At 36.5% G+C, this 23,307-nt stretch overlaps 1 protein-coding gene across 1 annotated transcript in view; it reads right to left on the bottom strand.

Moving 5' to 3' along the window:
- STPG2 (sperm tail PG-rich repeat containing 2) overlaps positions 1-19,991 on the bottom strand; it is a 542,222-nt gene extending 522,231 nt beyond the window's left edge. Inside the window, exons 1-3 of the mRNA XM_030919072.1 lie at positions 19,557-19,991; positions 10,877-10,989; positions 5,295-5,459 (exon numbers count right to left, since the gene is read on the bottom strand). Coding sequence (XP_030774932.1) covers positions 5,295-5,459; positions 10,877-10,989; positions 19,557-19,665 — 387 coding nt within the window. The 5' untranslated portion in view covers positions 19,666-19,991. The remainder of the gene's footprint in view (positions 1-5,294; positions 5,460-10,876; positions 10,990-19,556) is intronic.
- Positions 19,992-23,307: the final 3,316 nt, after the last annotated feature.

Below are 23,307 nucleotides of genomic sequence, written 5' to 3' on the forward strand. Positions count from 1 at the left end.
ATTTCAAAAAAAACAGCTTCTGGGTTCATTGATTTTTTGTAGGGTTTCTCATGTCTCTATCTCTTTCAGTACCATTCTGATAATATTTCTTGTCTTCTGCTAGTTTTAGGGTTTGCTCTTGATTCTCTAGTTCTTTTAGTTGTAATGTTAGAATATAGACTTGAGATCTTTCTAGTTTTTAATGTGGGCATTTATTTCCATAAATTCCCTCTTAACACTGCTTTAGAGGCATCTCAGAGATTCTGGTACATTGTCTCTTTGTTCTCTTTAGTCTCAAAGAACTTCTTGATTTCTGCCTTAATTTCATTATTTACCCAGGAGTCATTCCGAAACAGGTTGTTCAATTTGCATATAGTTGTGTGGCTTGAGTGACTTTTTAAATCTTTAGTTCTATTTTGATTACGCTGTTGTCTGAGAGACCGTTCATTATGATTTCAGTTCTTTTCATTTGCTGAGGAGTGTTTTGCTTCCAATTACATAATCAATTTTAGATTAAGTGCCACATAGTGCCAAGAAAAACGTATATTCTGTTGTTTCGGGGTAGAGACTTCTGTAGATATCTATAGGTCCACTTGATTTAGACCTCACTTCAGGTCCTGAATATCTTTGTTAATGTTATGTCTTGATGATCTAATATTGCTAGTGAGGTGTCAAAAGTCTCCCACTATTATTGTGTGGGAATCTAAGTCTCTTTGTAGGTCTCTAAGAACCTGCCTTATGAATCTGGGTTCTCATATATTGGGTGAATATATGTTTAGAATAGTTAGCTCTTCTTGTTGACTTGAACCCTTTACCATTATATAATGCCCTTGTCTTTTTTTATCTTTGTTGGTTTAAAGTCTGTTTTGTCAGAAACTAGGATTACAACCCCTGCTTTTTTCTGTTTTCCATTTGCTTGGTAAATGTTCCTCCATCACTTTATTTTGAGCCTGTGAGTGTCTTTGCATGAGATGCATCTCTTGAATAAAGCACACTGATGGATCTTGACTCTTTATGTGGCCTGCCATTCTGTGTCTTTTATTGGGGCATTTAGTCCATTTACATTTAAGGTTAATATTGTTATGTATGAATTTGATCCTGTCATCATGATACTAGCCAGTTATTTTGCAGACTCCTTTATGTAGTTACTTCATAGTGTCATTGGCCTGTGAACTTCAGTGTGTTTGTATAGTGGCTGGTTTCCATATTTAGTGCTTCCTTCTGGAGCTCTGGTAAGGCAGGCCTGGTGGTGATGAATTCTCTCAGCATGTGATTGTCTGTAAAGCATTTTATTTATCCTTCACTTATGAAGCTTAGTTTGGCCAAATACGAAATTCTGGGTTGGAAATTCTTTTCTTTCAGAATGTTGACTATTGGCCCCCAATCTCTTCTAGTTTGTAGGGTTTCTGCTGAGAGATCCACTTTTTGTCTGATGGGCTTCCCTTTGTAGGTGACTTGGACTTTCTCTCTGATTGCCCTTAACATGTTTTCTTTCATTTCAACCTTGGATAATCTGATGATTATGTGTCTTTGGGTTGATCTCATGGATTACCTTACTGAGGTTCTCTAGATTTCCTGAATTTGAATGTCGGCCTGCCTTTCTAGGTTGGGGAAGTTCTCTAGGATGAATCCTGAGGTATGTTTTCCAACTTGGTTCCTTTCTCCCCATCTCTTTCGGGTATCCCAGTCAGTCACAGTTTCAGTCTTTTTACATAATCTCACATTTTTCAGAGGTTTTGTTCATTCCTTTCCATTTATTTTTTCTCTAATCATGTCTGCCTGTCTTATTGCAACAAGATACTCGTCAACTCTAAGATTCTTTCCTCCGCTTGGTTTATTTGGCTATTGATACTTGTGATTGCACTGTGAAGTTTTCATGTTGTGTTTTTCAGCTCCATCAGCTCATTTATGTTTCTCTTTAAACTTGGTATTCTGGCTAGCAGCTCCTATAATGTTTTATCGTGGTTCTTAGCTTCTTTGCATTGGGTTAGAACATGCTCTTTGATCTCAGTGAAGTTCATTATTGCCCATCTTCTGAAGCCTATTTCTATCAATTCATCCATCTCAGCCTCAGCCCAGTTCTGTGACCTTGCTGAAGAGGTGTTGCAATCTTTTGGAGGAGAAGAGGCACTGGGACTTTTTGAGTTTTCAGCATTTTTGCATTGATTCTTTCTCATCTTTGTAGGCTTATCTTCTTTTGATCTTTGAGGCTGCAGGACCTTTGGATGTGGTTTTTTGGGGGGGTCTTTTTTGTTGATGTTGTTGTTGTTGCTGTTTGTTTTTCTCTTAACATCAGGGGCCTCCTCTGTAGGGCTGCTGCAGTTTTCTGGGGGTCCACACCCTATTCGCCTAGGTCCCTCCCCAACCTGCAGGCATCACCAGTGGAGACTGCAAAACAGCAAAGATGGCAGCCTGCTCCTTCCTCTAGAATCTCTGTCCCAGAGGGGCACCAACCTGATGCCAGCTGGAACACTCCTATATGAGGTGTCTAGCAACCCCTGTTTGGAGGTCTCACCCAGACAGGAGGAACAAGATCAGGGACCTGCTTAAAGAAGCAGTCTGGCTGCTCCTTGGCAGAGCAGGTGTGCTGAACTGGGACAAATCCCCCTTGTCTAGACTGTCCAGATGCTCCAGAACCAGCTGGCAGGAAAGACTAAATAGAGTGTACTGCAGAGACTGTGGCTGACCCTCCCACCAGGGGCTCTGTCCCAGGAAGATCAGAGTTGTGTCCATAAACCCCTGGCTGGAGTTGCTGAAATTTCCATGGGGAGGCCCTGCCTGGTGATGAGGGATGGATCAGGGTCCCACTTAAAGCAGTCTGGCCACAGTCTGCCACACCCACTGTGCCATGGTGTGGGGAATTCCTCCCAGTACAAACCACTCAGTCTCTTTGGCACTGGCAGAAGAAAACAGCCAACTGGAGCTGCAGAGATGGCAGCCACCCCTCCCCTAGGGAACTCAGTCATCTTAGGCGGTCTCCAGCCTGCTGCTGCTGACCAGCAGGGATTCCAAGCCAGTGGGTCTTAGCTAGTGAGGTTCCATGGGAGTGGGGCCCACTGAATGATGCTGCTTGGCTCCCTGGCTTCAGTCCCCTTCCTACAGGAGTGGATGATCTCCTGCCTCACCGGAATTCCCGTGGCCAGAACATGAAAAACAACTCCTGCATCTCAGTGCCTGCCCAAGTGACCACATGCCTGAGTGGCTGCCAACCTGAGTGACCCTGACAGCCTGCACAGCTCTGTGCTTGGGGATCCAAGGCCCTGGTGGCGTGGGCTCATGAGGGGATCTCCTGGTCCATGAGTTTCAAAGATCCATGGGAAAAGTGTAGTTTCCTGGACAGGGTAACAGGATCACTCACTGCCTCCTTTCTCTAGGGAAGGGAACTCCCCTTGCCCCATGCTGCTCCCAGGTGGGCCATCATCAACCCACTCTGCTTTTCCTCACTCTCTATGGGTTGCACCAACCACCTAGTCACTCCCAATGAGAAACTTGGATGTCTTAGTTGAAGGTGAATTCACTTGCCATTTTTGCTCTTCTCAGTGAGAGCCACAGACCACAGCTGCTTCTAATCGGCCATCTTTGGCTAGTGTTCTGAGAATGTCTTGTTATTACAACACTTACATTGAACTACTTAGGGGTAAAGAGGCATCATGTCCAAAATGTACTCTCAGATGATTTAATAAAAATAATAATATAAATATATGGGGAGAAAAAATGATACAACAAATGTGACAAAATGTTAACACCTGCAAGATCTGAGTGAAGGATAAGATTATTATAAGTTTTTCTGTAAGTCTAAAACTATTTCAAAATATTAAATTATTTTTTAAAAAGAAACTTATCTAACTGGGAACAATGAATGAATTAGATCTAATATATTCATATGGTTAAATCTGGAAAATATAACAGTAAGCAAAAAACCAAACAACATATACACCAGATAATATTTATTTAAATTTTTAAAATCATAAAACAATATATATTATTATTCATATATGAATATGTAATGAAGGTTTAATTATTGTGGCAAAGGGTGAGGAATGAAGACAGGAAAATGGGGCAAACATCATAATAACATATTTCTTTTAAAATAAAGCTAATTGCAATGTGATGAAATTTTAACATGTGTTTTATCTGTGTGATGGGTGCATAGGTATCCATTATTATTTTCATACTATCTATGTGTTTGATACATGTTACAATTAAAATATTTTAAGAAAAAAGATGTTAATGGTTCAAAGGATCTAAAACCCCCAAAACTTCCCAGTGTACCTACTGCCACAAACCAAATGGTTTTTAAAGGTGCTTACGTCTAAGCCCAAAGATGGAGTCATATAACAACAAATAACTATAGAATACCGGGAATAAAGATCAAGATAATACTGAGAATGCCTTTTCTTTGCCCAAGATGTCTCTTCAGCCTTTCTTTAAATCTATACTTACTTTTAGAAATTTCCTCACTAGAATTACTTCTTCTACATCTCATTAAAGTATAAAAATACCATAGGTTCAAAGTACTATGTATTTCTGTCTTATAATTGAGTAAAACCAGACATACCATCTATATTCATTGTCTGTATTCATGCATAACACATACATTTCAACTGTCTCAACAAAATCTTGACAAGTCTGGTCAGGTTTGAAATTTAAACTCTGGATGAAATGAATTAGCTACATTATAACTGATATTTCAGTCAAAGAGAAGCTCCTTATTTTTTAAATATAGGAGTTTTCTGGAATAAATGATGTTTACATTCTCAGATTCAAATTCTTTTAAAAATAAAATGTTATTTTTTATTTTCAAATTCAGAAAAAGAATATCTATGTATTATTTATGATTATTCATTGTGGCAGAGACTCCTAATAATTTACTCCCATTTCTTCTTCTTCTGAGATACACAAACTGTATTGCCCATCGTCCCTGGCAGTTAAGTATGGCCATGTGACTGGCTATAGCTGCAAGCCTGGCCTACAAAAACTTCCAATGCATAATTCCTCATTCTCTTCTGCCAGCGGGATACAGATGACAACAAGTCCCTAGAGGATGACAGAAACACAACTGGAATAATCCTGTGTCCCTGAATCTCAACATGAAGGAAAGTCACTTAATAAGCATGTCCATATGAATGACGAAAAAAATTTCTACTGTATTAAACCACTAAAATTTGGGGGTCTATTTATTACCACAATTAGTGTTACATTAACTAAAACGTGTAATCATTTTTTTCTTGGAGAAATAAGCCAGAAAAAAAAGAAACCCATATGTAAATCATAAACAATTTTCCAATTGTCAATATGAAATACATTATACTTACAAATTGAGGTTTGTAATACGCTGGACCAAGTGTACTGTCACTAGCAGGTGGAAAACATTTTATAATACTGCCATCATCATTAATATGATAACCATATGACTTTCCACAAGAAGGAATTGAAGGAACATCAACACTTCTGGTAAGTGTAGGTGCTCTTGAAATTTTCTACAAGGAAAACATTTTATATTATTTATTCCAAGGCAAGAGGAAGGGGAATGAAGAACCAAATATTAAAAGTTACTAAAAGGCAACTATTAAATATTGATTTAATGAGTTTCATGATATAAAACAAAAATGATTGTTTTGTTACTGTTTTTTTGAGATAGGGTCTCACTCTGTCACCCAGGCTGGAGTGCAGTGGTACAACTTGGCTCACTGCAACCTGTCTCCCGGGTTCAAGCGATTCTCCCCACGACCTCACCCTCCCAAGTAGCTGGGACTACAGGTGTGCACCACTATGCTTGGCTAATTTTTGTGTTTTTAGTAGAGATGGGGTTTTGCCATGTTGGCCAGGCTGGTCTCGAACTCCTGACCTCAAATGATCTGCCAGCCTCGGCCTCCCAAAGTGCTGGGATTAGAGGCATAAGCCACTGTGCCTGGCCAAAAATGTCTGTTTTATAAAAGTAATTTAAAGGAGTGAATTCAAGCCTGTTGCTTCATACTATAAACCAAGAGAATGTATTTCTATTAAATTTAGAGTAGAAGAGAATATAATAGATAACTATTAAAGTCATCATAAGAAGCAAGGATTTTTCTCATTTGGGTCAGTTACTTATCTTGCTTAGTAAAACCATCATTACTAATTCTAAAAACAGGCAATCCTATTCACATCAACAATCATGCTATTATACTATCTGCTATGCAAAAACAAACTTTGTATTTTTCAGTAATACTTTCTGGCTTCATTCATTCCCAGCTCCTGACTTTTGCTTCCACATTTCCTGAGTCTTGTATAAATATCCTAAGTATGTAAGCTATATAGCAGGAAAATGTCTATGATGTAATGCTAAATGGAAATAGCAAAATATAAAAGTGAATTATGAATATAGCTAAGTTATGTGAAATTATATATAAATGTATAAAGTCACATACCTATATAATTTAATACCAAAACATGCCATGCAAAAATTAACAGAAAATTAATGTTAGAGTCAGGAGTTTTAGGGTGATTATCCTTTTATCAAAATTTGGTTTAATGTAAAATATTTTATAATTTAAATTAAAAAATGAAGCTATAACATACATTACAAATATTAACATAAGATATATCAACTAAAAGTACTGGCATATAAAGGACTTAGTTATTGGGAAACTGAAATTATTAAGAATATATTGATTCCTGAAGTTTCTGTATGAATAAATTAATGCTATTGTTGCATATTCACGTGCCCATGTACAATTATGTTATAAACATACTCTCAGTAGCAAATTTTCTTTTTCTTTTTCTCTGAGACAGAGTTTTTGCTCTTGTTGCCCAGGCTGGAGTACAGTGGCGTGATCTCTGCTCAATGCAACCTCCACCTCCCGAGTTCAAGCAATTCTCCTCCCTCAGCCTCCTGAGTAGCTGGGATCACAGGCACATGCCACCACACCTAGCTAATTTTTTTGTATTTTTAGTAGAGATGGGGTTTCACCATGTTGGCCAAGCTGGTCTCAAACTCCTGACCTCAGGTGATCCACCCACCTCGGCCTCCCAAAGTGCTGGGATCACAGGCATGAGCCACTGTGTCCAGCTGTTTTTCTTTTTTAATACAATTTTGCAGGGGGAGGGGGGGAAGTCTCACTGTGTTGCCCAGGCTGGAGTACAGTGGCATGATCTTGGCTCACTGCAACCTCTGCCTCCCGGGTTCAAGTGATTCTCGTGCCTTAGCCTCCCAAGTATCTGGGATTACAGGAGTGTGCCACTATGCCTGGCTAATTTTTGTACTTTTTTAGTAGAGACAGGGTTTCACCATGTTGGCCTGGCCAGTCTCAAACTCCTGGCCTCAAGTGATCTGCCCCCACTTCCCCGGCCTCCCAAAGTGCTGGGATTACAGGTGTAAGCCACCACACCCAGCCAGAATTTTATTTTTTATCAAATTAAAGACAACCATTAAGTAGTTTCAGTAATACCTATGAGATTAATTACCAAATTAAAATAAGAAACCATTGAATGGCTTTCCCTCCTTTCAGTACATTTAAAAAGTATTTGTGTGATGTCAAGACTTTCCAAAATATAGCCCCTACCTTCATTCTTGATTCCTACAACTCTCCCTTCACTTCTGTACTCCAAACATTCCAAAGAATTTTGTTCTTTCCGGTAATATATCATACTACCAAACACGTCAGTTTCTTTATTCATGTGGGTTTTTCTGCACATAAAGTGGGAAAAAATATTTTTTCCCATTCCTTTTAACTACTCAGTGAATCCTTCTTCAAGATCAGGTCCAATTTGTCTCCCCTATTCCCTCCAAAGACTCTCTACTTTGAGCTACTACTGAACACTGTATTATGGCTCTAAGATAGCATTTCATTAACAGTATTGTACTGAATTTCATTCATTATTTTCCTATTAAAATTATACATCTCAGGAAGCAATAATTTTTTCTATGTATTACCAACATCTAGCATTATATGTATGGCCACATAGTCACTCAAAAAATATTTGACAAACCCCCAAAGTAAATGAACATTTACTTTGTCCCCACACACAAAATATCTGATATTTAAATATGCTTACAAAATTTAACCTCAATGTCATTGCACTGATATTATTCAACTAAGTATTTAGCCTTAAAATATATCTTCCTAAACAAAAAACTGATCAAAATGTAACATGAGCTACATGAAAAAGTTATGACAAGAGAAGAAGGGAACCACTCTAAAAAAACAGTGACCAAATCTGCTCGATAATAGTATTTATTTCAAAGAGGTAGCTTTTGATGTAAAAATTATTAATTATATAGTGCCCAATGTACCTTTCTAAACATACCACATACTATTCTTCTGTACAAATTCTTCATTTCAGTTAAAATAACCTTCTCATTATCTTCCATAAAAATCTCACTTCTGTATCTTCACTCATGTAACACTCCAGTTTGGAATCCATATTCCAACTCTGTTCTTCAATGTCATGTCAAAACCTCTATAAATCTTCCATAAATTATGCCTTCACATAATACAGTAATCCACCTTTAAATTCCTATGACATTTCATTACATGATCATTCATTTAGCAACTGTCACATCTTGTCTTGAATTACCAGCTACCTATTTGTCTGTCTCCCATCTAAATTTTAAGCTTTTTTACCTCAGGAATCATATTTTTAATTTATTTTGTTTATATTTTTTCCTTCCTTGCCACCAGGAAGGAAATATATTGTTAACAGTACTTAACACAGAGTTTCCTCTATACATAGGTAAACCACTCAGGTAGTTTGTAAAATCTCCCTTACTTTTTATTCACCACAGATATTGAAAGTGACTATAGATTTATTAGGAGCAAATATGAAGTTAGACATGAATACAGTTAAAAACTAAAGTTTATTTACTTATAAAATAACTAAAATATAAATACTAACAAATCTAATTCTTACAGGAAGGCTTTTTAAATGTACTTAACATCCCATAAAATATTAAACCTTGACTATTTTAACTTTAAAAAATGTCATTACAAGTATAATTTAAAATAGAAACGTACTGACTGAAGATGCTCTCTGGTCTCTAATACATTTCTGTTCATGATATCTTGTGTTCTAGGATAAGACTGACTATAGCTTGCTGGTCCTGGATTATCTGAAATAAACGTCTTAAAACGTTTCTCCCGGTTTTGTAGACTACGGCCTCCTTTTATGTTACACTAAAATGGAGAAGAAGAAAAAAACCTTCTGATATATAAAAGAAGCACTTTACAATTAATTTCCACTTGATAAACATTGATTATTATCAGAAAATAGTTTTAAAAGGCAAGCTAAGAAAGTTCACCCTTTCACTGAAGACATAGTTCTAGTAAAAGGGGATAGCAAGAGAAGATAGCAATTACAGTTGTCAGTTTTAACTTGAAACTCAAAACTGAAATTTGCTGTACTTGGAGAACTTTGAGAGAGTGCAAGAAAACGCTATTTTAAAGAAGAAATCAGAGATGGGAATTCCCAAAGCTATAGAGCAAGAATAAAAGCCCTTAGAAAAAATTTTACCCCTGAAATGAACTGAAAAAAAAAAAAAAAATGTTGGCATTCATATTGAAGGGGAAAAGCAAACCCTTCAAGGTTGTTTAGTGATAATTATTTTCACGAATAACATTTTGGTCATTTCCAGAAAAAATTATAAAGACTTAATAGCAACAGCTTGGTTTTATGTTCAGATTAATTTTAAACATTGTTTATTACAGAGTAAACATTTGGGTAGAATCTTCCAGGGCTCTCCATGCTATATATCTGGATTTTCCAGAATCTGAAAATTATCAATTGACGAATATCCAATTAATTTGGGTAAAATTACATCATAAAGATTCCTGTAGACAATTACAGTGCAATCATTTCAAAAAGATGAGTTATGATAACAGTGGCTGGTATTTCATTGATCAGCTAAGATTTTAAGTCACTGATCTACAAATAGCCCTTTTCACATGTCCAGTTGCTCACAGTCACTGTTCACAGAGCCTGTCTCTAGTGGGCACCTTATTCAACTTCACTCAGCTTTTAAGAAACATACAAAGGAGGTCTTCTTTTAAAAACTGAGTCAAATTTTATTTTTAAATAGGCAATTCACTACTTGATTACTATTTTTAAAAGATCAGAATTTCTATGTTTAAAGAGTAGATGTATAAAAATAACTTTAATGATTTATTTTACAAAAACACTAACAAGTTGAACAAAAAGTAAAATCCTGTGAAAAGAGAAGAACTTTTCAAATTTTGATAATTTAAAAGCCATTGCCATAGGCTCTATGATCACACAAATCAAACTGCAATCTGCATCTATATCGATCACTTCAACAAGGACTTTATCTGGGCCTCCAACAGGTGAGTTAAAGGTCTGCTGGGATCAGCTAGCAGCCAATACATATAAAGGCAAAATTTATGTGAAAATGGCAAAAGGTGCCATACTCATGACTATGAAGATATCAGAGTTATATCTACTATTTCTAAATATGAATGAACCATTGAAGATAATCTGGTCACAGACTCTTGAGATTGTGCAGAAACAGGAGACAGATGACACAATGGCAATGGCTATAGCTTTAAAGCATGGCACAAAAACAAATTCTTTCACTCTACTGCCATTCCTCTTCTACACATTTTGACTATCTGCACAACTTCCATGGGCCGTAATTCATTCACGAGTCCTAGTCTCTCATTCTCAAGGACCATACAGCATGTAACAATGTTTTGTGTCTTATAGAATATGTAGAATAATGAAAAACATCCAACCCAATCATGCAACCAACATCGAATACATTTATTTTCTATTATTCAAATTATAAAATATAATTTGAAAGTAAAAGACAATATGAGCAGAAAATAAAATACAACAAATGACATTTGGTCTATTCAGGGAAGAAAACACGATTTTATTAAGTCAATTATAGTAACTATAAAGTTACCTGTGCTTCTGAAACATTATAGTGTCCTGGACCTGGAACAGCTTTCTCAATGCTAGAGGCAATGGTAAAAGTACTTTCTCTGGCAGTCAAAGAAAGAAATGGTGCATAACTACCTATAAAAATAAAATCATATGACCAGCAGATAAGATAGGAGTCCAAGGATTTCAGAAAAAAAACACTCAAAACATATATAATCATGAGTATCCTCAATTGTTAAGGCTTTATTTTCAGAACTAACGGCTAGTCAGAGAAGTTATTACATTTTTAAAAATCTGATATAAGATAAGAATTTTTTATTAATATATTAAATATAAGAACCTAAAGACCTGAGACTTATTGAACAACAAAAAAATACTAAAGAAAATAAAACCCTCTTGTCTTCTAATCATTTTTGGTGGGGACAAAAATGGCAATTATATTTAGTTGATAAAACATTTTCATCCTCAGAAGACCATTGTTTTATATTTTGAAACAGCATATATTATTTGTAGAAAACATCTTATACAAACTTGTAAAGACAGCCTAGATGGAAATAATTTAAAGTGGGTTTACAGCAGATCATTCATCATGTCTCCTTGCCTAGGCGCATAGTTGGTATCAGTAAATATTTCTTGATTGGCTGACCCTAAACAAAGGTTCACAAATACAAGACACAAATTTCTTTGGAACAAATAATAATAAGATTATACAAACTTGAATACTCTACTGAAAAACTGATTCTAAAAAATTCAAGATCTGTATTGGAAAAATTATTAGCATTTAAGCAATGCGGATATCAAAGAAGAGAAGGGAGAGAATAGAGCAGCAGCTATATTCAAATAGGCAATAAAAGAATGCAAGTGAAGATTCAAAACTTTTACACTAAATCTTGTATACTAAAGGAAAATGTGTGCTACTGTAAGAATGTATTGTGATAATATAGTAAAAATCTTGCTAATCTGGACTAATAATAAAAGATACTCTATTTAAAATAAAATAATGTGTTTCTTTTGAGGCCCACATGTATTAAAATGCAACCAATGCCAAGAATTATTTATCTGTGTTAGGTAATGCAACATAAAAGATGTGAGCAAAATATAGATCTTACCTCTAAAAAAGTAGTATCTTGAAGCATTAAGGAAAGTATTGTAATAATTTTAAACAAGGAAAAACATATCTAATGCCATAATGGAAGACATATGCAAATTCAAAAAGAAGAGAAGTTCTTATCCACATTGAGATGATCAGGAAAAACTTCATGGATGATGTTAAAATTCTAGGTGTTAATTTAGTGACTGATGGTTTTAGCTGGTTATCCCAAATCAGAGAAGAAGGGAAGAGAAGAGGGAAAGGTAAAAGGAAGGGAAAGGGAGGAAAGAAGGCAGACTGACCTTCAAATAAGTTACAAAGACCAGAAGACCAAAAATCCTTAAAAGTAAGCCAAGGTTCATTTTGAAAAGGCAACAGTTGTCTGGTAGAGCTGAGAAATGCAGGACACCAGTGAAACATTCTACTTACTCAGGGTAAATAGCCAGAGAACAAGAACCAGATTTCATTCCAAATACACATATAAATACACACACATACCCACTCAAACTACATATAAAATGAATCATACAAATTACCAGAGAGTGTACTTTCAAGATGCAGGAAAATATGACCCATAAAGAGGAGAAAAGTCAATGAAAAGAAACAGATTGAGAAATGAAAAGGTGGAATCAGCAGACAAGAACACTATCTATTATAAATATTCTTTATATATTCAACAAGGTAGAGAAAAGATGAACATGATGACAAGATAAAGGGAAGGTATAAAAAAGACCCAAATCAAACTTACAGAATGAAAAATACACTGGATGGAATAACAAATGTTTGTGGATTAATAAAATATATCTTTTCTCAATTCTTAATCCCTTTAAAAAATATAGATGATCGATGACTTGTGATGGAGTTACTTCCCAATAAAATAATTGTAATTTGAAAATATCATAAATTGAAACTGCATGTAACATACCTAACCTATAATAGCATAGATTAGTTTACCTTAACATGCTCAGAACACATTAGCCTAAAGTTGAGCAAAATTACCTAATATAAAGACTATTTTATAATAAAATGTTGAATATCTTATGTAATTTATTGAATACTGTACTGAAAGTGAAAAATAGAATGGTTTTGTGGGTACTGGAAGTTTGGTTTCTACTGAATGCATATTACTTTCACACCATTGTGCAAAATTTTAAAAAATGTTAAGTTGAATCGTCATAAGTAAAGGACTGTCTGTGATTGCTTAAAGCAAAAATACTCTCAATTTATTGAGGCATTATAGCAGATGTAGAAGTAAAATGTATAACCACAATAGTACAAAGGGTGAGCTGGGGGAAATAGAAGCATACTCTGTAAGGTTTATTTACTATATATGAAGTGGTGCAATATTATTTGAAGGTACACTGCAATAAATTAGAAATACATATTGTAAACCCTAGGCAACCACTTAAAAATAAAACAAGAGAAGTATAGCAAATAAGCCAATAGTGGACATAAAAAAAGAATTATTTTTTAAAAACCTTTATTCCTGCAACAAAAGTAAGGAAAAAGGAAAAAGAACAGATGAGATAAATGGAAAGCAAATAGCAAAAGAGTACATTAAAGCCCAAAGATATTGATAGTGAAATTAACTATAAAAGTTCTAAACACCTCAATTAGAAGGCAGAGATTGTCAGATTGTATAAATAAGACCAAACTTTATGCTGTCTATAAGAAACTCTCTTAAGATATAAAAACAGAAATTAAAAGGATGGACAAAGTTATAACATGCATCCATGAATTCAAAAAGCTGCAGTGCCTATATTAAAATCAGACAAAGCTGGCTTTAGAACAAGAAATAACAGGGATAAAAGATACATTTCATAATGATAAAGGGGTCATTTCATCAACAGGATTTAACAATCCATAAAGAAAAGCAAGGAAGTTATTAACATAATAATCAGGATAGTGTTTAACTGTACGGGAGAAGGAAAATGTTGAAATAAAAAATACCAAAAAGAACTTTTTGGAATGTTCTATTTCCATTTTCTTTTGCTTTTTGTTTTTAGTTTCCTGTACCCACTGATGGCAAATCTATTTTTTAACTGAATATGTTCTTTTTAAGGTCTACATTTATATTTTATGTGGTTTTCTATGTAAGTATTCTATCTCATAATAAAAGGGTTTTAAGTTTAGGTTCATATGAACATTAAGGTAATCTGAGATAAATATGAAAACTAAGAAAGTGAAACCCACGCTACTTCTGAGGTAGTTGGCACCAGAACACAGCAGGGCCCCTAAATGAATCTACCTTAAACAAATGTAAAATTAGTTGGAGAGTACTGAAATTCATATAAAAGTTAAAAAAAAAAATACACTGGCCATGTACTCAATGTATTATTAATACTATTAATGGTAGAATATATATATATATATACACACACACACATACATATATGAAATAACTGGGTAACTAAGAGAATCAAGAAAGCTGGCACTCATAAAATCTTCATTGAAGTTTTCCAAAATTAATTATATAGAATCTTTTGTCAATAAAAGTATACAAGAAATATTGAGCACAAGTAAAACTACAAAAAAATTTAAATGTTTATAATGATACACTCCATGAGAAGGAACTTACTTGTTTATTCATAACTGTGTGCCTAATGTTTACAGTGAGGGTGACCAATAAACAAATGATCTTCTAAACTAGTCATCCATTCTGTAATAGTGAATGTTTTATTATGTATGGGAGATATGCATGTATGACAGGCAGTGAGGGTACAATAATGAATAAGATAAAACCCTGCCCTCCAATAGTTGGTAAGCCTGACAAATAGACAATTATGCTACAAAAAGCACCGCCAATAATTAAGGTATAAAATATAGAAGAGGGTTCTAGGGAATTAGAGATGGTAGAGTTTGATATGGGACATATGGCTATATTGACACGTGAAGTGCCAACTACAAATTATAAATCAAACAGACAGAAAGAAGAAATTAAGTATATAGAAGAAGAGATTTGAGAAGCAAGAAATGAGTTCAGTTTGGGATACATTGAGTTTGAGGCACCAACAGAGAAAGCTAAATCAACCTGGTATGGAGCAATAGTCAGTCAGTCTATGCTGAAAGAGAAAGTGGGCAGTATGTGATTAAAGGACAAATTCTATAGCCGCAACTACAGCCACAAAAGAAAGAAAAGGACATTTTTCACATATAAGCAGTAATTAGATCTTTGAAACATGTACTCATCTTCAGGACAACAACATATACTGCAATCACATACATATTATTATCTAAACTTTAAAAGAGACAGATTGCATTCCCTGATGCAGCTATATTCTGATAGGCTAAAAAGATAAAATTATCATTGTTGATATAAGTACACAGGCACAGGTATGAGGCCATAGCCAACTTATCCTTCTGTGGCCAATAAAGCTAACCACTCCCCAACCAAAAAAGAAATCTGGGAAAGAATGTTTTTAGGAGATGATGTCACCCAGCTTAGCTAACTAATAGAGAACCAATAGATACAACTAATATACAGCTGATATTTATTATATAAATAAGCCAAAAAGCAATTAAATACTCCCTGGCACAATAATGCCAGGAATAGTCACATTAGTAAAAGGAGTATGTTTTTATCACATGATACTAGGCTGGTTGTCTCTGGGGAATATTTACTTTAATAAGAGATGTTTGTTTCGCAGGTAATCGTGAGAAAATCAGGCATAGCTCTCATTAATCTGGAATTTGATCTCCCACCTCATGAAAGCAGAAAGAAAAACAGCTTAGTCCTGTCCCCTCAGGTTGCAATTCCTGGGTAGAAGAGAGTCTCCCTGATCAAATGGCCTACAGCCAATGAAATAGTTTCAATTAAGGTAAAAAGAATTTCATGAGGAAAATGCAGAGACAATACCCTGAAGGACTGGCCTGGCCAAGCAGGCTACAGTGAGGGGACAGTGGGAGAGCGGCAGTTAGGGGAGAAAGGTTGGGAATAAAGAGTATCGGTATCTAAGGCTCTCAGGTATTTTCCTCTTGCGAAATTCAAAGTAACAAGTAAGTTATATAAAGTCCCTACATCTGTTCTTCCCACACTATGCTCCACAAAATGAACCTGACCCTTAGCTGAAATAGTTGTACACTTCTGCATAGTCCCATGTGTTACTGGTCCTAAAGGTACATGAAGTAGTATGTACCTAGGAAAGAGATAGAGATGGTAGCTACTTTTAAATTATCTTCCAGAGAATCCAGCAGAGAAATCACCAAAGAGACACCTGTTCCTTCTATTGATTTTCAGCATATTCTCTCTTAGTATTGCTAAAACAAAACATACAGGATGCAGCTGCTCAAATTTCCCCAGCATGGAATTTCATACTTTATCTCACGAATCAACAAGACACAATCCTATAAAACAGTAAAAGGGTTTTACCACACGCTCCTTACTTCTCTCTAAGCAAAGTTACAAGAGTTTTAAATTACGCTATATGTGGCTCATTATATTTTAATTTTATTTCAAGATTACTGTTTGTTTTTTAACTTATGTGTTATGGTATTCAGCTAAAAACTAGGAATAATGGAGTAAAGATCATGGTTATTGCCCTCAAGCAGCTCACATTTTAGTGGGTCTGCCAGATAAGTTAACATTAATTACAATGTAGAATCAAAGTGCTATAAAAGCCATTAAGGAGTCAAAGAAGAAAAACCTGAGAAAGAGTAGAGTCCGTGAACTTCACCTTAGCTGAATCTCAAAGAAAAAATAGGAATTAGCCAAGTGAAGAAAGAAAACAGTGTACTGGGCAAAAGTATCAGCAGATACAGAGGCACAGAGGTGAGTGAGCCTGAACTTAAGAAAACCGTAAAGTTGAAATTGCTGAAATGTAGGTCAGGTGGAGGTGGAGGTGTGGGAGATGATGTCAGGGTCCAGAACATGAAGAACATTATAAACCATGTTAAGGAGTTCAGATTTTAACCTTGATGTTACAAAGGATTTTTTTTCCACAAATAACGTAATATATCTTAGAAAGATCACTCTTGCCACAAGATAGAAGATGGATTGAAGACTGAAATAAGGAAAAACAAGTAATATTTTATAGGTTTAATTCAAAATAGAAATAATGAGAGCTTGAACTAAGTCAAGGACAGCTAAATGGAAAAGAGGAACTAATCAAAGAGGCACTGAGAAGATAGAATCATTAGGTGTTAATGATCAACAGGAGTAGTCAGGGAGAAAAGAGTCTAGAATAATTCCAAAACTTAAAGTTTATCATAAACTAATAGGGAATTTTCAAAAAGGGACCAGTATTGCTGGAAAAAATTATGAGCTCAGACACTTAAAACTTTGATGCCAGAGACCATCTAGGTAGAGATGTTCAAAAAAGTAACTGGTTATGACTCAAGGACATCAACAGCAACAACAACAAAAAAAGAATTAAAAAGAAAAGAAAAACAAACAAAAGTGACTGGCAGTGTTGAAGGCCAAAAGATTAGGAGAAAGCCCATCTTAGAGACATAAATCACCTATATCTCTTAAGATTCCCTTCTGGGAGTCATCAGAATCAGAATATGGATAGTAGTCTATGGACACAAATGAGAAAGTACATATGACAAAAGCAACAAGCAAAGGATGGAAAGTACAGTATATAAACATTTAAAGATGTTTCCAATGAGAACTAAGCTCTGATTTTTTTTTTTTTTTTATCTTGCCCAAATTCCTATCTAAGGGGTCTAGGGAGTCATGCCCTACAAACTATAAATTCTCATCAGATGGGTTTTATTTAATCCTATATATGACGACTTACTTTCCAATCTGACTCTGGAATAACATTATGAGACAAGGAAGAAAGTCAAAATGTTTTACCCAAAAATATATTTCCTTGCCATACCTTGAAATTGCCCTGCAAAGTCTCTCGTGGGAAAAATCAACATTCTATAGAGAATTCCCTTTCCCCTTCATTTTCCTTCCTTTCCAGACACAGGAGATAATCAACTAAGAGCCAGCAACCCTTTTGGGTCTGATAAGAAGCATTTTACAACCTGCGCTTTCTCTCTAAAGTCTGCTATCTGAACGATTCCTCTGCACAACAAAACTTGGGTCTCCACAATCCTTTATCTAACCTGAACATTCCTTTTGATGCCAGTCTTCAGATAAACTCAACCAATTGTCAACCAGAAAATATTTAAATTTACCTATAGCCTGGAAGCCCCCAACTTTTGAGTTGTCCCGCCTTTCTGAACGAAACCAATGTATTTATTAAGTGTATCTGATTCATGCCTCATGCCTCCCTGAAACATAAAACCAAGCTGTACCCCAACCACCTTGGGCATATGTTCTCAGGACCTCCTGAGGGCTGTGTCACGGGCCATGGTCACTCATATTTGGCTCCGAATAAATCTCTTAAAATATTTTACAGAGTTTGACTCTTTTCATCAACAAGAAACATAAAAACATTTAAAGAAGGCCATGAACGACTGCTTGGAGAGGGGGAGAAAATGTTGCCCTGATTCAGCATTTAACAAATGTTTATTAGGTCCCAAACACATCCCAGACACTCTTCCAAGACAGTAGTTGGGGAAAGAAAAAAAAAAAAAAAACAGGAGAAAATGATGTTACATTTTGGAAAGAAGTGTTTCCAAGAAGCAAGTGGTCAGTTGTGTCAAAATGAAGGATTGCAAAGTGTCATAGGTGGTCATTGTTAGCCACCTATGACTATTGTTGGGGGAATTAATGCTTATAATGCCCAACTCCATTAAAATAAAGACATAGAATAAGCTGCAAGAATAGTGATATCAGATGCTGTGAAGCAGTACAATTCAACATGTGAAACACTGACAGAAGTCAAATTTGTACTCCACCCCAAGAAACCTAAACCAATCCTTATCTGATCAGTCATGTAACAGAATAATGGATCCTGGCATTTGCTGGAAAATACATAGTGTAGGTATGGGGAAAATACAAGTTAAGAAAAACGATCATTTGGACGGTATTAAGCTCCAGAAAATCATCAGAATAGAAAAAGTAGAAAGCAAAATTGATGTATTTATTTTTGCCTAAGTCACTAACTGCAAACAAACGAGGAGAGCAAATATTATTTAAATTATCCATCCCCACTTCACTGGTCAAAAATATAGCTTTTCTTTACAGATTTGGAGAAAAGGGGCTCCCCTAAAGTGTGTCAGAAGATGAGGATGGTCAGAAAAATCTGTCTGAAAAAAAAACGGAACTATCTTTAAATAATACTGCAAAATAGAAATATAAGCTGCATCTTAGTAAATAAATCTCTCCGGTTAATGGGAGGAAAGGTGTGAGGCAGGCAGGATTACAAAGCAATGAGACAGCGGGAGGTAAGGGCACAGGATTTGGGGACTCATATAGTCAACAGAGCCAGGAAATCATCCTAGACCTAAACTGCACAACCAAAAGTAGGATGTAAACAACTATTGTAGAACCAAAAGTCCTAGACATATGCCCACCAGCCTTTTGAAATGGGACAAGTGATACCACCAGGCTCATCTGTAAAATAAAAGTATAGTGTCTTCCTTGACTACTTCATGTTTTGTTATATTTACAAAATGGTGCTATTCTGCTCTATGTTTAACTCACAAACACACAGAAGCGGAGCGGGCTGAAGATGGGATGCCTGTCACAGGAGATCGGCCTCTCCCTGCATCTTACCTGTTGCCTGCTGCTTCAGGAAAGGTACCTGGTAGGATCCAGGACCCACATGGGCCTCAGTGCTGCCACCTTCAGCCAATTTGAGCAGGCGGGGAGCCCGATCATACATAGTGCCCGGGGTGGTGGGGGCGCTGGGGAAGGGCAGGTGCCGAAAACGATAAAAACAAGGTGGCTACAGGTGTGGAGAAAAAGGAAGCCGACACCAGTCTGAGGAGGCCGGGACAGAACTTCCGTAAATAGATAAATTAGCATTGGGGTTGTCTCCCCGCCCGCTCATTGGTATCAAATTTCCTCAAATCGATTTCTAGCCCTGTGGTAAAGTAGAGGGGTGAGCGACTAGAGATTAGACGTCCCACACAATCATCAGTTTGCCAGGCACGCTCCACCAAAATTGGGGATTAGGGATTAGACGCTCGCCCTGGTGCTTCCGGCCCTGACTCCGCCCACTTTTCTCCGCCCGGAAGCCTGGGGAGGAGGCGGGCCCAGTCTCTGGGGAGCGAGGTGGAGGCGCCTCCCTGGGCCGAGCCCTCGGAGCATGCGCGGCGAACGGTGAGCCTTACACAGCTCTCTCCACCCGGAGCCCGGTGCACCTTGAAGAAGGCACTACTAAACATAGTAGCTCTTGGGATCCCGGTAACTACTTAGGTCCCGAATTTTTTAAGTGTGCAGAAGAACCTTAAAAAATGCGCTAGGAAAGGTGAGGATTAACTTGACCTTGATCTGCTTCCCGACTCAACGAACCTAGGAAAGAAAAAAGCAGTAGCATGAAGCAGAGAGCTTGGGGTTCCCCAGGTTCTCCCCGACTGCTACTGCAGCTCCACTTGTACTCACAGAGAAAAAGCACCTCTGATCTTAACCCATAGATAGTCCAAACTAAGACAAACCCAGGGGTTAGGGCGGTAACAAGAAATGGGGAGCCCAGAAAAAAAAAAAATCACGAAGAAGATAAGGGTAAAAAAGAAAGAAATGGGGACCCCAGGAAAGGAGGCGAAAAGCTCACCAACTGAAGCCGGGCAGGTGACTGAAAGCTGCCGCTTTTGTCGGATGCCAGGCAACCACAATATTGATTCATCTCTTTATAAAGCAAAGGCACTGAAAAAGCTCAGTCCACCGCCACTAAACCATGGGTCTCAACCTTGGGCAACAGAAACCTAGCTTGTCCTTGGGAGCTTAAGGAATCTATGTCAGAATCCACCTCTGCTTCTCTCAGGCTGTTTTTTCCGGGAAGAATTCTGTCCAGATTCCAAATATCCTCAAAGGCTTAGACGAATCCTACCTTGATCATACCTCACCTCCAAATGATCTACAGTACTTTAATTTGTTCCTACTACAAATTTTTATAGTTTTCATATTCTGTAGTATATACACGATTTGCCACTCAATTCTATGCAACATTTACTGTGGCTTCATTGTACCATATATGTCGGAACCCACTCCTTGCGAGGCTATATGCTTCTCAAGGATGTATCTGTAATACCTTTTTTCCTGTTCAATAGCTAGCTAAATTATTTATGCACTTACAAAACACGAATTGGTGTATACTATAGGTTCCATCCCTGCTAAGTTATGAGGATACAAAAGCATAAGAAAGTCCCTGCCCTCAGGTGTTCTCTCTCTAATGGGGAAAGAGACGTCTAATCCAAAACAAGAGGTGGCAAAGATTTTTTTTAATGGCAGGAAAACGAATATTGTAATATTTTGGAAACATCTCACCAACTTCGATTCTCCCTGCATTCTGTCAGAAACCCTCATAATTCTCTCAACGTTATTTTAACCTTATTTTCCAAACTGCCACCTGTACCCATTCAGAAGAGCTAGATATTTACTATGACATATTAGAAAGAGTCACAGAGATGAAAGAGAAAAATTCATGTGCTCTGTATGACAATCCAGTGGTGCTTGTAAATTTGCCCACTATGTCCTTAAGGACATCATTTGCCCTTGATGATCCAAACAAGGCTATCAACCCAAACTGCAAACTCAGGTCTAGGCCACTGTTGCCGTAGGGACTGATGCAGAATTTCATGCCCCGTCTGGCCATTCTGTCTGCAGCAGTCTGCATTATTGTTTGCTGGGATATACATATTTTTAGAGATTGGAAATGGAAATGGTAAAGCCGACTTTATATGCTTTCTGTGTGATTTGATTTTCAGCCATTGAACGTAACCTAACTTAGACAAAGGGAGTTCTTCGTTGCACCCCCCACCCCCCCACCCCACCCCCACCCTCCCCCCCACCAGCTCATTTGCAGGCCTCTAAGGTAGAGTTTCTAACTGAGTACCAGCTAGGACTACATTTACCTTGCCTGCCTCCTGAGTGAATGCTTTTTCCTCAAGGCTTCACAGAAATGGGTAGTTGATCAGTGGCAGGACTCCAGCGTTTCTGGGTCTTCTGGCCAGATCCTACCTAAATATTACACCACTGAAGTACAACCTATATACTCTTCATAATTTGGTAATAATTGGTCTCTCAAAATTCTGCATTCTTAACAAAAAAATCTTTCTTTTAAAAGTTTCTATGAGACCAGGTGCAGTGGTTCACACCTGTAATCCTGAATCCTAGCACTTTGGGAAGCCCAAGGGGGGAGGATTGCTTGAGGCCAGAAGTTCAAGACCAGCAGGGAGATTCCACCTGCACAAAAAGAAAAAAAAAATTTAAAAATTAGCCAAGTAGGAGTTTGAGATTACAGTGAGCTATGATGATTCCACCGTACTCCAGCCTGGAAGACAAAGCAACACCCTGTCTTAAAAGAAAATTGTTTTAGTATGAAAATTTCTATTTCCTTGATGACTGTGGCTATGCTCTCTATATTTCCCAGCTATTATTTCCTCCTTATGGTTCAGTAATGAGAATGATACACAGTATTTCAAGATTGGAAAATACTTTTTAATGAGAAAAATAAATCTCATCTCATTGTAAATATTTATTCAATAGTCTGGAATTAGTATACTACTAAAAATATTAATATGTTAACACAGAATTATAATTAGATATAAATATGAAATAATGTGGTTCAGCATTTCTAAATTCCTACAAAAGTTTTGATGCTAATTAACCACACTATATAACCATTTTACCGTATTAGTAATTCCATAGATGGAACCTATGTTTGAGCTAAGATTTATTTGAATTCAAAATTTGGGTTCTTTCCATTTCTCCCTGCTGGCTTATGCCAGAATAAACTTCAAAATGAAGCTTGAACAAGAACAAGGCCCAAGAAATTAAACTAATTCAATATTGAATATGTTGGCTGCAATGAAGAACAGAAAAAGCATATTAGGTAAAAACTAAAATCCAAATAAAGTATGGAGTTTAGTTAATAACAATGTATTAATATTGCTTCATTGCTTCTTCCTGCTTGCTAATTCCATCTGCACTTACACATACACACACAAATTTTTTTGAAGTCAGGGTATTGCTTTGTCTTTCAGGCTGGAATACCATGGCACCATTACAGTTCACTGTAATCTCAAACTCCTGCCTGCTACAGGAGCAAATAGCAGAAACTCTCTGTGGTTTATAGATTGGATATCTCTCTGTACTTTGTAATTTTTCTAAAACTCTAAAACTTTTCTAAAATAAAATGTTACTTAAAAAACAGGCATGAATACCAGATGAAAATTACAACTAAGTCTTACATAACTTAAAAAAGAGATAATTCCAATGTTATTTAAAATATTCCATATTATAAAGAAAAAATTCCTTCCATTTTATTCATGAATGTGTATAACTTTAATACTAAAACATGTTT

This window comes from Rhinopithecus roxellana, chromosome 2 (assembly GCF_007565055.1).
Source record: "Rhinopithecus roxellana isolate Shanxi Qingling chromosome 2, ASM756505v1, whole genome shotgun sequence".
NCBI lineage: Eukaryota > Metazoa > Chordata > Mammalia > Primates > Cercopithecidae > Rhinopithecus > Rhinopithecus roxellana.